The following is a 16,434-nucleotide window of genomic DNA, read 5'->3' as shown; positions in this document are numbered from 1 at the left end:
TGTGGCAAGAAACTCGACACCATCCAGGACAAAGCAGCCCGCTTGATTGGCACCCCATCCACCACCTTAAACATTCACTCCCTCCACCACTGGCATACCGTGGCTGCAGTGTGTACCATCTACAAGATGCGCTGCAGCAACTCGCCAAAGCTTCTTCGGCAGCACCTCCCAAACCCGCGACCTCTACCACCTAGAAGGACAAAGGCAGCAGGCGCATGGGAACACCACCACCACCTCCAAGTTCCCCTTCAAGTCACACATCATCTTGACTTGGAAGCATATCACCAATCCTTCATCGTTGCTGGGTCAAACTCCTGGAACTCCCTCCCTAACAGCACTGTGGGAGTACCTTCACCACATGGACTGCAGCGGTTCAAGAAGGTGGCTCACCACCACCTTCTCAAGGGCAATTAGGGATGGGCAATAAATGCTGGCCTTGCCAGCGATGCCCACGTCCAAGGAACGAATATTCTTCAGTAATAAATAGAGAAAATGCTGGAAATACTCAGCAGGTCAGGCAGCTTCTGTAAACATATAAACATAGAAGATAGGAGCAGGAGTAGGCCATTCGGCCCCTCGAGCCTGCTCCGCCATTCAATGAGATCATGGCTGATCATCCAAACTCAGTACCCTGTCCCTGCCTGCTCCCCATATCCCTTGAGCCTTAAGAAATATATCTAACTCCTTCTTGAATATATTTAATGAATTGGCCTCCACTGCCTTCTGTGGTAGAGAATTCCACAGGTTCACCACTCTCTGGAAGAAACAGAGTTAACGTTTCAGGTCAATGACCCTTTGTCAGAGCTGGAAAAAGTTGGAGATGTAACAGGTTTTTCAGCAAGTTTAGGGGCAGGGAAAGGGAGGGAAGAACAAAAGGAAGATCTGTGATAGGATGTTTCTTAACTTGTCCCTGTTGTCTCTTAATCTCTCCTGCCTTCCATCACAAATGCTGCCTGACTTGCTGAGTATTTCCAGCATTTTCTGTTTTTATTTCAGAATTCCAGCATCCGCTGTATTTTGCTTTTGTGTTAAATTCTTCCAATTTTGTCGAGCCGTGTGAAGGCGCTTGTCCAGTCTTCCTGGCCTGCGGGGGGCGCTGCGGCTGGCGCGGCCCATCTTGCCGCGCGCTGGGGTGTCCTTGGCGCTGGGAGGATTGCATCATTGCGGGGAGCGGCGCGAGTTGGCGGTTGCTGGTTCTCGGGCGGCAGGATGACGGGAGACGAGAGTGGCCTCACCATGGGGCAGCCTCATCTGGCGAGGCAGGATCTCAGCGCGTTGGTCAGTACCGGCTGGGGGGAAGGAGAGAGGAGGAGGGCAGCGACTGCAGGTGGCCTCACCGCGCACAGTGTGGCCGCCGCCTCCTCATTTCCGAGCCTGAGGCCGCACATGCTCACGCCGGGCCGCCGCCGCCTCGGTTAGCGATTGGAGCGGGCGGGAAGTGAGCCGAACCCCCACGGGGAAGGGGCGATGAGGTGGTGTGGGGGCGCACGGCGCAGATTGTGGCTCTGCACAAGGCCGCGGCGGTGAGGAGACGCGCTCTCATCTTTTTTTGTCAGGCCTGCCGCAGTTCTGATGGCGAGGCCGGGCCGGGTCAGCCTGGAGCTGCAGCCCGGTCACACGTCCTCCGCCGCACGCCGTCTCATTCCCCTCCGATTCTCGGCCACTCGCTCGGTACAGTCCTGAAGGCATTTGCCTTTTGCTGGATGCAGACCCAGGGACGCCTCCCCCCTTCACACTCAACTGGTTATTCATCATTTGGGAGCCTGGACCCAGTTTTCTAGTTCTCTAATTCTTCTGTGCGGGGAACAATGTTTCTCCCAGAGAGTGTGGCCATGCGCTGCCCACTGGGTTTTCTAGCTTTCTGTGACCTGTGGGCCCTACAATGGATTGAGTGCACGACCCAACCAAACGATAATCGTTATCAAAATTGCCAATTAATTATGAGTGAGGTTTTGACTTAAGCGCTGTGGAAGGGCTGGGTCTTTGTATCGCAATTAGCAAAATTAAATCCCATAAGATAAAAGGGACAGTGCTAGCATGGATATGAAATTGGTTGAGGGACAGAAAGCAGAGTAATGGTGAATAGTTTTATGTACTGGAGGGAAGTATAGTGATGTTCCCCAGGGGTCGGTATAAGGACCGCTACTCTTTTTGACTTGGACTTTGGTATACTGAGCATAATTTCAAAAGTTTGCAGATGACACGAAACTTGGAAATGTAGTAAACAATGAGGTAGTAGATTTCAGGAGGACATGGACAGGCTGTGAAATGGCCAGACGCATGACAGACGAAATTTAACGCAGAGAAGTGTGAAGTGATGCATTTTGTCTGGAAGAAATCACAGAATCACAGAAACCCCACAGTGCAGATAGAGGCCATTTTGGCCCATCGAGCCTGCACCGACACATATCCCACCCGATCCCCGTAACCCCTACACCAACACATATCCCACCCTATCCCCACGTATTTAATCCCCCGAACACTAAGGGTCAATTTATCATAGCCAATCAACCTAACCCGCACATCTTTGGACTGTGGGAGGAAACCCACGCAAACATGGGGAGAATGTGCAAACTCCACACAGACATTCACCCGAGGCCAGATTCGAACCCGGGTCCCTGGCGCTGTGAGGCAACAGTGCTAACCACTATGCCACCGTGCTGCCCGATGGGGAGAAGCAATAAATGGTACAATTTTAAAGTGGGTGCAGGAACAGAGAGACCTGGCGGTGTACGTGCACAAATCTTTGACGGTGGCAGGAAACGTTGAGAAGGCTATTAGAAAAGCATATGGGATCCTTGGCTTTATTAAGAGAGGCATAGAGTACAAAAGCAAAGGAATTATGCTAAACCTTTACGAAACACTGGTTAGGCCTCAGCTAGAGTATTGTGTTCAATTTTGGGCAGCACACTTTAGGAAACATCTCAAGGCCGTGGAGAAGCTGAGATTGTTCTTAGAGCAGAGAAGGCTAGGATGACATTTAAGAGGTCAAAATCATGAATGGTTTTGATAGAGTAAATAAGGAGAAACTGTTTCCAGTGGCAGACGGGTTGGTGACCAGACGGGTTGGTGACCAGACGGGTTGGTGACCAGAGGACATTGATTTAAGCTGATTGGCAAAAGAACCGAAGCAGCATGAGGAAACAATTTTTCTGCAGCGAGTTGTGATCTGGATTGCACTGCCTGAAAGGATGGTGGAAGATGATTAAATAGTAACTTTCAAAAGAGAATTGGATAAATATTTGAAGGGAAAAAAGTCACAGGGCTATGGGGAAAGAGTAGGCGAATGGGACTAATTGGAAAGCTCTACCAAAGAGCTAACACAGGCATGATGGGCTGAATGGCCTCCTTCGGCGCTGTATCATTGAGTTCTACATTTGTTCTAGTGTTGTGTTTGATCAGATATTGAACCTGACAAAGTGAATTGCTGGCCGCCTTTGAATGTTCAGTAAATGCTGCTGTAGGTGAATGTTAAATAGCTCTCACAATTTAGAAAAGAGGGCAACATATTTATGGAACCTGCAGTTGCCAGGTGTTGAAGCATTTTCTCAATTTCAGATGTTTCTCCCAAGCTTTGCGTGGGACTATTACGTCACAGTTGTTATCTCGTTTATTTCAACCTGAGTTGATTTATGTATATTGATCGCTAAATTTTTGTTAGGTAGAGGTATCGAGCTATCAGCAGATAGGTAAATAGAGGTCATCCATGATCTAATAGAATAGCAGAACAGGCTTGAGGAGCTGAAAGGCCTACTCCTGTCACTATGTTCCTCTGACATACTTTATCAGAAATGGCTTTCTGATTCTGATTTTAAGCATATTCCTGATACTTTTGCCAGGATTTCATCTGATAGCTCCTGGATACACTTAGAGAACATCCTTCTCCCCACTTAACAGCCAATTTTTAAAAGCCTCCTCGTGTAACTCCTACTTGGCAAAGTGCACCAAACTCAGCTTTCAGTGTGCTGTAGTAATTCTACCTAACATTTGTATTGGCTATCTCAAATACCAATTTCAGTTTCATAAGGATGGATCTAATTCTAGTAGGTTCACCAATAACCTCCTCACCGATGCTCAGCTTGGGTTACACCAGGACCACGCAGCTCCAGACCTCATTACACCCTTGGTCCAAACATGGACAAAAAGCTGTATTCCAGAGGGGAGGTAAGAGTGACTGCCCTTGACATTAAGGCAGCATTTGACTGAATGTGGCATCAAGGAGCACTAGTTAAATTGAAGTCAATGGGAATCGGGAGGAAAACGCTCCACTGGCTGGAGGAAGATAATTGTGGTTATTGGAGGCCAAGCATCTCAGCCCAAGGACATCGCTGCAGGGGTTCCTCAGGCCAGTGTCCTCAGCCCAACCATCTTCAGCTGCTTCATTGACCTTCCCTCCATCATAAGGTAGGAAGTGGGGATGTTTGCTGATGATTGCAGTGTGTTCAATTCCATTTGTAACTCCTCAGATAATGAAGCAGTCCGTGCCCGCATGTAGCAAGACCTGGACAACATTCAGGCTTGGGCTGATAAGTGGCAAGTAACATTCGTGCCACACAAGTGCCAGGCAATGACCATCTCCAACTAGAGAGAATCTAACCACCTCCCCATGACATTCAACGGCATTACCATTGTCTAAATCCCCACCATCAACATCCTTGGGGGGGGGGGGGGGGGAAATCACCAGTGACCAGAAACTTAACTGGACCAGCCACATAAATACTGTGGCTACAAGAGGTGGTCAGAAACTGGGTATTCTGCGGTGAGTGACTCATCACCTGACTTCCCAAAGTCTTTCCACCATCTACAAGGCACAAGTCATGAGTGTGATGGAATACTCTCCACTTGCCTGGATGAGTGCAACTCCAACAACACAAGCTCGACACTGTCTAGGACAAAGCAGCCTGCATGATCAGCACCCCATTCACCACCTTAAACATTCACTCCCTCCACCACCGGCACACCATGGCAGCAGTGTGTACCATCTACAAGTGTATGGGAACACCACCACTTGCAAGTTCCCCTCCGAGTCACACACCATCCTGACTTGGAAATATACCACCATTCCTTCATTGTCGCTGGGTCAAAATCCTGGCACTCCCTCCTAACAGCACTGTGGGAGTACCTTCACCACGAGGACTGCAGCGGTTCAAGAAGGCAGCTCACCACCACCTTCTCAAGGGCAGTTAGGGGTGGGCAATAAATGCTAGCCTTGCCAGTGATGCCCACATCCTGAGCATGATTTTTTTTTAAAAGCAAGATGTCCAGTTGAACCCATGAAGATGCTGCTAATGTGAAATATTTCTACGTTTCTTTTGCAATTCATACATAGAAAGATCTCAGCACTTACAGGCCAGAGCAATAAAGTGGATGCCAAGCACGAGGGGAAAAGGAAAAAACAAAAAGTTTGGGAATCATGCTTGAAGCACTGATGAAGAAGTTGTTTTGGAAAATAGCAAAACGGAGGGATCCAGGGAATGAAGTCGAGGGCAGAGGATTGGCGGACCACCAATGATGGAGGAGAGGGAGTGGATAACTGAATAAACTGGTGTCAGAGGTTGCATACGAGGACTTAAAGCTGGAGATCCCTTAAGTAGTCGGGCAAGGCCTGGCGAGATTTGAAGTAAGGTTGAAGTTCATTTTGCGCTTCCATCACCTTCCTACTTGTCTCTTATAGTTTGGTCTTTGTCCAGTAATCTCTCCTATTCACTGAGTCAACACTGAGAGAGCCAGCAGAATAAGCCACTTCGGCAATATGAGGCTCACTGTTGAATATCCGTATCAGTCACTTGTATGTGTGGGTGTAGACATGCTGGTAGCTGCATTCCTGAATATATTCTGCTTTTCTCTTTAAGGTCCAGGGAAATTGTTTACAAAGCGTGTGCTGTGGCGTTATCCTGGTCCTCGTGTAAGCCCATCAGATATCCGTTGGGGGCGGGGTGCAGGATAGTTCTGTGCATTTGCATAATCTAGTAAACAACTTTCATTTATATATTATCTTTAACATGGAACGTGTCCTTTATAGAGGGGAGAGATAAAATATATAAATCTCAAGTATACTGAAACAAAACAGAAAATGTTGATGTTTCAGGCATAATCCTTCATCAGAACTGGAAGATCTTACAGAAGAACAACTTATAAAAAGGAACAAAGCGAGGAAAAGGGGAGGAAGAAGCAAGTACACAAGAAAAGAAGTAGAATGAGTTGTAAAGTGGTTACATAGGATATACAGCACAGAAACAGGCCATTCGGACCAACCAGTCCGTGCTGGCATTTATGCTCCACTCGAGCCTCCTCCCATCCTTCCTCATCTAAATCTATCAGCATAACCCTCTATTCCCTTCTCCCTCATGCTTATCTAGCCTCCTCTTAAATGCATCTATACTGTTTGCCTCAGCCACTCCCGTGGTAGTGAGTTCCACATTCTCACCACTCTCTGGGTAAAGAAGTTTCTTCTGAATTTCCTAATTGATTTCTTGGTGACTATCTTATATTAATTGCCTCTAGTTTTTCTCTTCCACACAAGTGAAAACATTCCCCCTATGTCTACTCTATCAAAACCTTTCATCATTTTAAAAACCTCTCCGCCTTCTTGCGAGACCCAACCTGCTCATCCTTTCCCGATTCGGAGGAAAACAGGTGGTGGCTAATTGACAAGTGATAATGGTATCCGACAAAAGGAGACGGGATGAGAAAAATTAGAGAAATAACATACGAGACCCAGAGAATGTGTGATGCAGTCCGCACCGCTTTTAGCGGACAAGTTCATGCGAATGTGATTTGCCCATTACTCCATGATGGCTGGTATAATGTGGTATAAGTTGTGGCTTTGTTTTTATTGTGGAACCCAGGAAAATATCACTTACTCGAATTTCATTCTGTTGTTTTTCCTGATTTGTCCTTCACTGCTGCTCTTGGTTCCTATCTGCCGCTCCTGCTCTTCTGGGAATTGAATTGTGCTGCATTTTATGGGCAGGATCAGGAATTCACTTGTGCACGTGTTATAACAAGAACGTTCTCGTCGCTCATCAGCATCCGCAGTTACCTGAACAAACGTCCTTACTGCCAGACCCTAGACCCGACCAAGGACCAGAACTCTGCAGCGTCAACCTCACCCTGGCTGTGGTTCAGAAACTGGAGGCACAGAGCAGAACCCGTCATTCAGTTAAACAACCCAAACACCCAATTAGGGCATTTAATTTCGGCTGCTGGGATTATTGTGCATGAACTGTTTTTGTTAAATATAAATATATTTTAAAACACATCAGTTTTTCATGTGCACTTCACTCCTACAATATCACAAGGGATGATTCTGGAAACTGATGGACATAGTTTATTTCTCCCCAAAATAAACGGAGCACATAAGACACTATAACAGGCAACTTCGAAACTGACTGTTAATGGATATCGTTTTGTGGCTGATTTATAAGTGACTGTCCATTTTAAACAGACTTTTTAAGTGGTAGGGACCAGTTGAAGCAGTTGGGAGAGGGGGAGCATGAAAACCTGGCAAAGCATAGTAGATTCCAGGAGTCTCGTGGCAGAAATGGACAGGTCGACACCAGGGTTGCAGACCACACCGCCAACGGTGTACCAATGGGGGATTCCCAGCCTAAGCACCGACCCACTCTCGCCGCTATCCCGGAAGTGGAAGTACGCCCATCCTGCCTTACCAGTACCTGCTGGCAGAGAGAAAAGGGTCCTGTGATTAAGCTTCAAAGTCATTATTAAGGCCAGGTGGCTGCAAAGTGCTCAGTAGCCAGATGAGGTGCTGTTCCTTGAGCTTGCTGATGCACTGAACTCTCCATATGTTTAGCAGATAATTTAGGGAGGTAATTGTTTGACGGAAAATTGGGAGATCCACAAGAAAATGACTCTCCACTACCGACCGCTGCCTGGGGGTTGGCATGTTGACATTTTTGAATACTATAGTGAAACTCTCAAAATTGTCGGTTCATGAACCTGCTGACTGATCAAGTGCCTCTTCTGTGAGGTTGCACTCTATTGTAAAATCCGTGACACCATGGAGCTCGGCAGGCCTGCGGAAGCAGCGCACAACAAATCTAAATAAGGGAGAGATACGCAAAAGGTCGCTCAAGATTCCAGAAAAAATTAAAATTTTGACTATCTGACGAGGTGAGACAAGTGGGGTTGAGGAATTACTAGCCAGTGGATAAAAACAACAATAAAAATTTCGATTTTATATAGCGCCTTTAAAGTAGAAAACCATTCCAAGGTGCTTTGCAGATGCGTAATCGACAAAAATGGATGTGAGTCAAAGAAAGATATTAGGAGGGGTGACAAAAGCTTGGTCAAAGAAGTGGGTTTTAAGGAGGAGAGGGCGACAGAGAGGAAATTCCAGAGTGCGGGACCGAGACGTTTGGATGCACAGCCACCAATGTTGGGGCGAAGGGAGTATGGAATGTACGAGACCAGGGTCGGAGGAATGTAGCGTTCTCCTACTCCAGTTCGACAAGTCAGTTACGGAGTTGGTTTCAGGATTAATACAGATTCTTGCCTTTTGTAAATTTGTTGGTGTGCATATTCATTGTGAAATTATAATTTGCGAATTTATAATCCAGTGACCATCTATACTTAGCTGTTGTTGGAGATAATTGGAAGCATTGGTGAATTGTGGAAAAAAACTCATGTAAATAGAGGAGGAAGAAAAAAGAGTTTGGAAGGATCCAAGATGGTAGGAAAGGAACCAGCTGCAAATTGCGAAGTGTCTAGCAAGGGAGAATAAGTCAGGAATATCACCAAACCTGGTAGCAGCAATGCTAGAGCTTTGTACTGTAAAGTTGGAATCCCAAAGCGGAATTACAATTTTTTCCAGATTTTGTTTGAGGAAGACAAAGGGAGGGGGAAATGAGCGATCTTTGTGTTTTACTAATGCTGGCTGTTGAAAGCATAGAGCGGGACTGATACTTTGAGAATTGGGCTCCTCAGCAAGAGGGACGCAATATGAATACAAAATGATAAAGACGTTATAAAAAAATGTTTTTTGCCTTGTTTGATGCTGATGCCCAATATTTGTCCACTCAAAATATCTGAATAATTTACAAGCCTAACAAAAGTTTGAATTGTATAGTGTTTAATGGTATGTGATCCAGTGCTTCTGTTTTACAGGATGTTACCAAGTTAACACCCCTTTCTCCTGAAGTCATTAGCAGGCAAGCTACCATCAATATAGGTGAGTTATTAAATCCTTGTGGCCTATACTCAGTTACATGAATGTTCATTTTCTATTGGAGTTGGATGTCTGTTTTGGAGCTAAGGTGTTGGAGTTACGTGTTTTAAAAAAAAAAAAAAAATAGGATAGTGTAAACATTTTCTGTAAATTGAAATTATAAAGCTAAATTTTATGCCAATTAAGGCAATTAAAAAAATTCTGTCTAGTCAAATGTCTAAGTGCCTGTGTTTGAAGTGGCTTAATGGATGTAAAAAAAACTTTTGCAGATTAAGGATTTGTGATGGCAATTATGTTGATGAGACTTGTTACGTTAAAAATTGTACCTGGAAAGTTTCAAAAGGCATGCTAATTACTTTCTTGTTAATTATATAGTATGAATATTCCCATTTTCCACATGTGTTTATGCTATCTAATTGAGATTGACAATTTTTGAGTGTTACGCTGTGAATCTGTACCAAACCTCATTTCCACCAGCAGAATTTCATCCCCTCAGTTTGGGCAACATTTGAACACAGAAGTGAAAGAATAATGCTAACCTAACACTGCCACCCAGTCCCATTTGACTCCTTCATAACATTTTTGGAAAAATTTGTAACTTTCAATCATGGAACTTTAAATGTGTATAATTAAATTCATATTTAAAGCACAAATATCTTTGCATTTGGATGTTTAAATGTGGATTCCTTACAATAGATCAAAATAAAATTGAGTCTGATCACTGCTTTTGTTTCACTTACAGTATTTGGTTTAGGACTTTCCTTAAGGTGTTATCTGTCCATCTATAAAGAAGGAAAAAATTTGCAGGGCTACGGGGAAAGGGCAGGGAGTGGGACTAGCTGAAGTGCTCTTGCAGAGAGCCGGCACGGGCTCGACGGGCCAAATGGCCGTCTTCTGTGCTGTAACCATTCTATGATTCTATAAATTGCATGTCATTGCAATAGATAGCCTAAAATTATAAATATCCTAACTCAGAATATTTTTCCCATAGGGAAAAAATAAATTTTCACATATAGTCTTAGCACCATTTGTAATTGCCGATTGCAAACCTAAAACATTTCTGTGATTGTATCTTTTCAGTTGTAATAAGTTGCTCCAAGAAACATAGTGGAAGTTGGCTAACAAGTTGGCAACTTCCATCATTGCAAGTTCTGGTTGAGTGGAGGAGCCATTGATAGTGTTACAATTCCATGGTAGGACAATTGGAGTGATAAGCCAAAGGGGGAAATTATGTTGGTTCAGAGACATGCAAGGCCATAAACTTTGTGAATATTTGTGTCATATGAACTGGAAAATGCATTAGTAGTAGCAAGTAGACTCCTGCTTTATCTGTAACTTTAGCTGTTTTGCAGTATGGCTGTCCGATTGCTTTTCTCTTTGTTGCACTGCATCACTCTATGGCTAACTTGACAGACAGCCTCTATAGTACTAGGAGGTGGACACAAGGTGAGAATGATGTAGGTTGCACCTGGGAAACCCCCCCATCAGAAAAACTAACTACGATAAAGAGCTCCTCACATGGGGGTTTAAAAGTGTGAATCCTCATTAAGATTCCGTGGCATCTGAAATTTGTCAACTTGAAGTTATAAAGAACATTTAATGAAATGAATATTCCACAGCACTTTACAAATAGGCATAGGAAAATGGGCACAGTAAATAGAAGGGAAGAGTTCTATTACTGGGTTTCGTGTTTGGTTGCTCAGTTAATCAGAAAGAATAATTTAGAGTTTATTGTTTTTGACCAAGTTGAGTCCAGATTTTGAGAGCATAAGTTGTGCACATAAACCATGCAGTAGCTTAACTTGTGTTCCAACTAAATGTTTTTCTTTAGGTACAATTGGTCACGTAGCCCATGGAAAGTCCACCGTAGTTAAAGCTATTTCTGGTGTTCAGACTGTCCGATTTAAAAATGAGCTAGAAAGAAATATCACTATCAAGCTGGGATATGCCAACGCAAAGGTAAAAATATCTATAGGAATGAAGCGCAGTACATAACATTTCTGCCTTTGTAGTTCATGTTCATTTAAATATTTGATTTAAATTCTGTTTTTATTACATTTTATTTGTGCTGTACTTCAATATAATGTCAAGATTGTTAAGCTTATATTTATATTATCTGAAGTTCTTCATTTTAAATCATTAACAAACTGCTTAAAAGGACCAATATTCTTCATCTGCCGTGGTTCTGTGTTTTATGAAATTCTTAACTGCTTGAGAAAATAGATGGTCATTATACTGTAATGTGACTGCAATCCTTTGAGTATGGCAACTGGGTTGCTTGAAGTCGGGACATTTTTTGTGGTAATTGATAACCAGCCATTTTGCTGAATGTCTGGGACTCCTTCACCCTCTTAGTTTAAGGGCAATGTATTTGATGGAACACAAAATATCGGTTAAATAATAGTCTGAAATTATTTAATGATTTGAATATGAAAGATATGCACCAACTTGTGATTAAGGCAAATATATTGGCATTTAAACAATACATGGCTTTGTTTTATTTAAGGTAAGAAAGCCAGACATTACTCTTTAATTATTGTCTTAAGTAAAACTTTAAACTTTTTCTGTACTTATTTAGTTGTAATTTCTTTAGGTTTACAAACTTGATGACCCCAGTTGTCCAAGGCCTGACTGTTACAGGTCATGTGGTAGCAGCACACCAGATGAGTTCCCTTCAGATATTCCTGGGATCAAAGGAAATTTCAAGCTAGTCAGGTTGGTGCAATCCAGATGCAAGTCATTGTAAGCATAAGATTTAGCACCTGCACAGTAATGAGAATTATTCTGGAGGCACAGTTAAGTCTTCCATTATTGTGATTTGCACTGACGACAATGCCGTTGCATCTGGTAATATTTCCATATGTTGCAGCAGTTTTTGCTGGATAATGCAGCTCTCTGAGCCAAACTGTACAAACCTCCATTTTGTTCAGGCCATGTGCCTCTTTTCCCAGTATGCTTTTGGAATTTTCTGATATAACATAATATTGCTAGTGAGTGTTCAAACTGGCTAGATCTTAAACATAAGTTTCCTCTTCCCATTTAATGTGCCAATTTTTGAGTAAAAACTTTGTTTATGGAGTCGGCAAAGATTAGCTTTGATTAATATCTGTACTAAATCTACTCTCCTAATTGCTGCAAATGTCCAATTAGAGCTGTAAATGATTTTTCTCTCCTCGGGTACTGACTCCTCCCTTTCAAAACGGCTCTCATTAACGCCTCAAAAAGCCCATCATCAACCCCTCGGTCCTTGCAAACTACTGCCCCATCTTCTCTCCCAAGTCCTTGATCTTGTCACCTTGCAAATCCATGCCCTTCTTTGAGAAAATAATCCGGGACAAAATGAATTGGCATTTAGGAAAGTATGGGCTAATAAATGAAAGTCAGCACGGATTGGCAAATTGTGTTTGACTAACTTGATCGAGGTCTTTGATTAAGTAATGGAGAGGGTTGATGAAGGTAGTGCAGTTGATGTATATATGGACTTTGAAAAGGCATTTGACAAAGTACTACGTAATAGACTTGTTAACAAAATTAAAGCCCATGGGATTAAAGGGACCATGGCAGCATGGATACAAAGTTGGCTAAAGGGCAGAAAGCAGAGAGTAGTGGTGAGCGGTTGTTTTTCAGACTGGAAGGATGTTATACAGTGGTGTTCCCAAGGGATCAGTATTAGGACCACTGCTCTTTTGATATATATTAATGACCTAGACTTGGGTATACAGGGCATAATTTTAACGATTGCAGATAGGAAATTTGGAAATTTAGTAAACAATGAAGATGATAGTAACAGACTCCAGGAGGACATAGACTGGTGAAATGGACAGACACGTGGCAGATGAAATTTAACGCAGAGAAATGTGAAGTGATATTTTTGGTAGATAGAATGAGGCAATATGAACTAAGTGGTACAATTTTAAAGATGGTGCAAGAACAGAGAATTGAGGATGTATGTACACAAATCTTTGAAGGTGCAGGACAAGTTGAGAAAGCTGTTAAAAAAGCATATGGGATCCTTGGCTTTATTAATAGAGTACAAAAGCAAGGAAGTTATGCTAAACCTTTATAAAACACTGTTTAGGCCTTAGCTAGAGTATTGTGTTCAGTTCTGGGCAGCACACTTTAGGAAGGATGTCAAGGCTTTGGAGTAGATGCAGAAGAGATTTACTAGAATGGTACCAGGGATGAGGGACATCAGTTATATGGAGAGATTGGAGAAGCTGGGGTTGTTCTCCTTAGAGCAGAGAAAATTAAGACCAGATTTGATAGAGGTGTTCAAAATCATGAAAGGTTTTGATAAAACAAGTAAAGAGAAACTGTTTCCAGTGGCAAAAAGGTCAGTAACAAGAGGACACTGATTGAAGGTGATTGGCAGAAGAACCAGAGGCGACATGAGGAAGCAATTCTTTACGCAGCGAGTTTTTGTGATCTGGAGTGCACTGCCTGAAAGGGTGGTGGAAGCAGCTTCAATAGTAACATTCAAAAGGGAATTGGATAAATGCTTGAATGGAAAAAATTTGCAGGGCTATGGGGAAAGAGCAGAGGAGTAGGATTATTCTGCCCTTGCAGCGCGTTCCTATGCAGAGCTAGACAGATAGCTAACAACTTGATATCTTCCCATAAAATCACAAGGCTTGACTTTTCTTGTAACGCTTTACTGAAAGATTCTTATTGTAAAACTGAAATACAGCACAGAAATGGAAGCACACATTAGTATACAAGCACATAACTGATATGCGTACACAAATTAAGGTACGCCTGAGCAACACAGTACATTTGGCATGTAAATTACCAAACACGTGGAAACACAGCTTACTGTAAATATACATTTAGCAAACTGGAAGGCATTCTCTTTAAATTAGCCCTGGAGATAGTGCATCAAAATACAGCTACTAGTTAACCAGCTATACAGAGAGCGAGCACGTCACGGCTAGCTGTGTAAGTTTGCTTACAGAGAAAAGTTACAACTAAACATTTTCTGCAACATACAGTGTACACTAATCGTCTATAACATTCTCAAATACTTACAGACAAATAATATCCAAGACTCAAGCATGGGAACAATACAACTTAGGAGCACCGTGGTATAGGTCCTGCTCCAGCGGGGACTCCACGAGAACTGAGTTCGCAGTTCTGTGGGGAGCGTGATGACCTCATCACGCTCGGTCGCGTTTCCCGCGCTTAGGGCGTCATGTGATGCGCGTCGTCGCGTTTGCCCGCGCTTGGGGCGTCACGTGACTGCGTAGTTGCGTCAGCGCATCTCCCGGTACGGAGGCTGGCCGTTGAGGCCAAAGTCGGGAGCTGGAGGCCAGGCTGTGCCGGTGCTTGCCGCAGGAGCGGAAGATCGCGCCGCTCCCGGCGGCTGGTCGATGCGGCCGAAGACGCTAGGCCGGGCTGTGCCGGCGGCCTTTCTGGAAGGCCGAGTCGGGCCGGCAGCCGCTTCACGCACGTCACGTCGTACGTGACGTCAGCACGCTAGGGCGCGTCTTAAAGGGGCAATGGCCCTAAAAGGTAAGTTAAAGGGGCAACGGCCCCAACAGGTGAGTTATACATACATAAGTAAGTTAAGTACATACAGTAAGGTTAAGTTAGAGGAACTAACATAAATTGCTACAGAGAGACAGCACAAGGATTAATTGGACAGCTCTACACAGAGCTGGCACAGGCATGATGGGCCGAATGGTCTCCTTCGGCGCTGTATCATTCTATGATCTTCCTTGCAACTCCATGTTTGAATCTGTCCAATTAGGTTTCCGCCCACATCACTGAAATGGCCCTAATGAAAGTAACAAATGACCTCCACTGCATTAGAATAGTTACAGCATGGAAGAGGGCCATTCGGCCCGTTGATCCCATGCCGGCTCTCTGCACTTCAGCTAGTCCCACTCCCCCGCCCTTTCCCCGTAGCCCTGCAAAAAAATTTCCTTCAGGTACTTATCCAACGCCCTTTTGCAAGCCGTGATTGAGTTTGCCTCCACCACCCTTTCAGTCATTGCATTCCAGATCCTAATCACTCGGAGTAAAAAAGTTTTTCCTTACGTCGCCTTTGGTTCTTCTGCCCATCACCTTGAGTCTGTGTCCTCTGGTTCTCGAACCTTCTGCCACTGGGAACAGTTTCTCTCTATCTACTTTGTCCAGACCCCTCATGATTTTGAACACCTCTTATCAAATCTCTCAATCTTCTCTGCTCCAAGGAGAACAACCCCAGCTTCTCCAGTCTATACACGTAACTGAAGTCCCTCATCCCTGGAATTTTTTTTATGGGATGTGGGCGTCACTGGCAAGGCCAGCATTTATTGCCCATCCCTAATTGTCCTTGAGAAGGTGGTGGAAGTCAGGATGGTGTGTGACTGGGAGGGGAACTTGGATGTGGTGGTGGTCCCATGCGCCTGCTGCCCTTGTCCTTCTAGGTGGAAGAGGTCGCGGGTTTGGGAGGTGCTGCCGAAGAAGCCTTGGCGATTTGTTGCAGTGCATCTTTTAGCTGTCATTCTCGTAAATCTTTTCTACACCCTCTCTAAGGCCTTCACATCCTTCCTAAAGTGCCCAGAATTGGACATGATACTCCAGTTGAGGCCGAACCAGTGTTTTATATAGGTTCATCATCATTTCCACGCTTTTGTACTCTATACTTCTATTCGTGAAGCCCAGGACTCCGTAAGCTTTTTCAACTGCTTTCTCAACCTGCCCTGCCACCTTCAGTGATTTGTGCACATATACCCTTAGGCCTCTCTATTCAAGCACCCCCTTTAGAATTGTACCCTTTAGTTTATATTTCCTTTTTTCATTCTTTCTACCAAAATGTATTACTTCGCACTTTCCTGTGTTAAATTTCATCTGCCAGGTGTTCACCCATTCCACCAGCTTGTCATTGTCCCCTTGAACATAAGAAATAGGAGCAGGAGTAGGCCATTTGGCCCCTCGAGCCTGCTCCGCCATTCGATAAGATCATGGCTGATCTGGTCTTGGCCTCAACTCCGCTTCCCTGCCCGCCCCCCTTGACTTCCTTATCGTTCAAAAATCTGTATCTCCACCTTAAATAAATTCAATGACTCCGCCTCCACAGCTCTCTGGTGTAGAAAATTCCAACGATTCACGACCCTCTGAGAAGAAATTCCTCATCTGTGTTTTAAATGGGCGACCCCTTATTCTGAAACTATGCCCCCTAGTTCTAGATTCCCCCATGAGGGGAAACATCCTCTCTGCATCTACCCTGTCAAGCCCCCTCAGAATCTTTAACGTTTCAATACGAT

The 16,434-nt window shown here is 44.1% G+C and overlaps 1 protein-coding gene across 1 annotated transcript in view; it reads left to right on the top strand.

Moving 5' to 3' along the window:
• Positions 1-1,128: 1,128 nt before the first annotated feature.
• The window catches only part of eif2s3 (eukaryotic translation initiation factor 2, subunit 3 gamma), a 58,395-nt gene continuing 43,089 nt past the window's right edge, over positions 1,129-16,434 (top strand). Inside the window, exons 1-4 of the mRNA XM_086006575.1 lie at positions 1,129-1,278; positions 9,127-9,190; positions 11,019-11,146; positions 11,781-11,902. Of these exons, the coding sequence (XP_085862701.1) occupies positions 1,210-1,278; positions 9,127-9,190; positions 11,019-11,146; positions 11,781-11,902 (383 nt within the window). The 5' untranslated portion in view covers positions 1,129-1,209. The remainder of the gene's footprint in view (positions 1,279-9,126; positions 9,191-11,018; positions 11,147-11,780; positions 11,903-16,434) is intronic.

The sequence above is a fragment of the Somniosus microcephalus genome, chromosome 14 (assembly GCF_052327205.1).
Source record: "Somniosus microcephalus isolate GS21.2 chromosome 14, FLI_Smic_1.0, whole genome shotgun sequence".
Lineage (NCBI taxonomy): Eukaryota > Metazoa > Chordata > Chondrichthyes > Squaliformes > Somniosidae > Somniosus > Somniosus microcephalus.
This window is presented reverse-complemented; position numbering and strand designations above follow the sequence as displayed.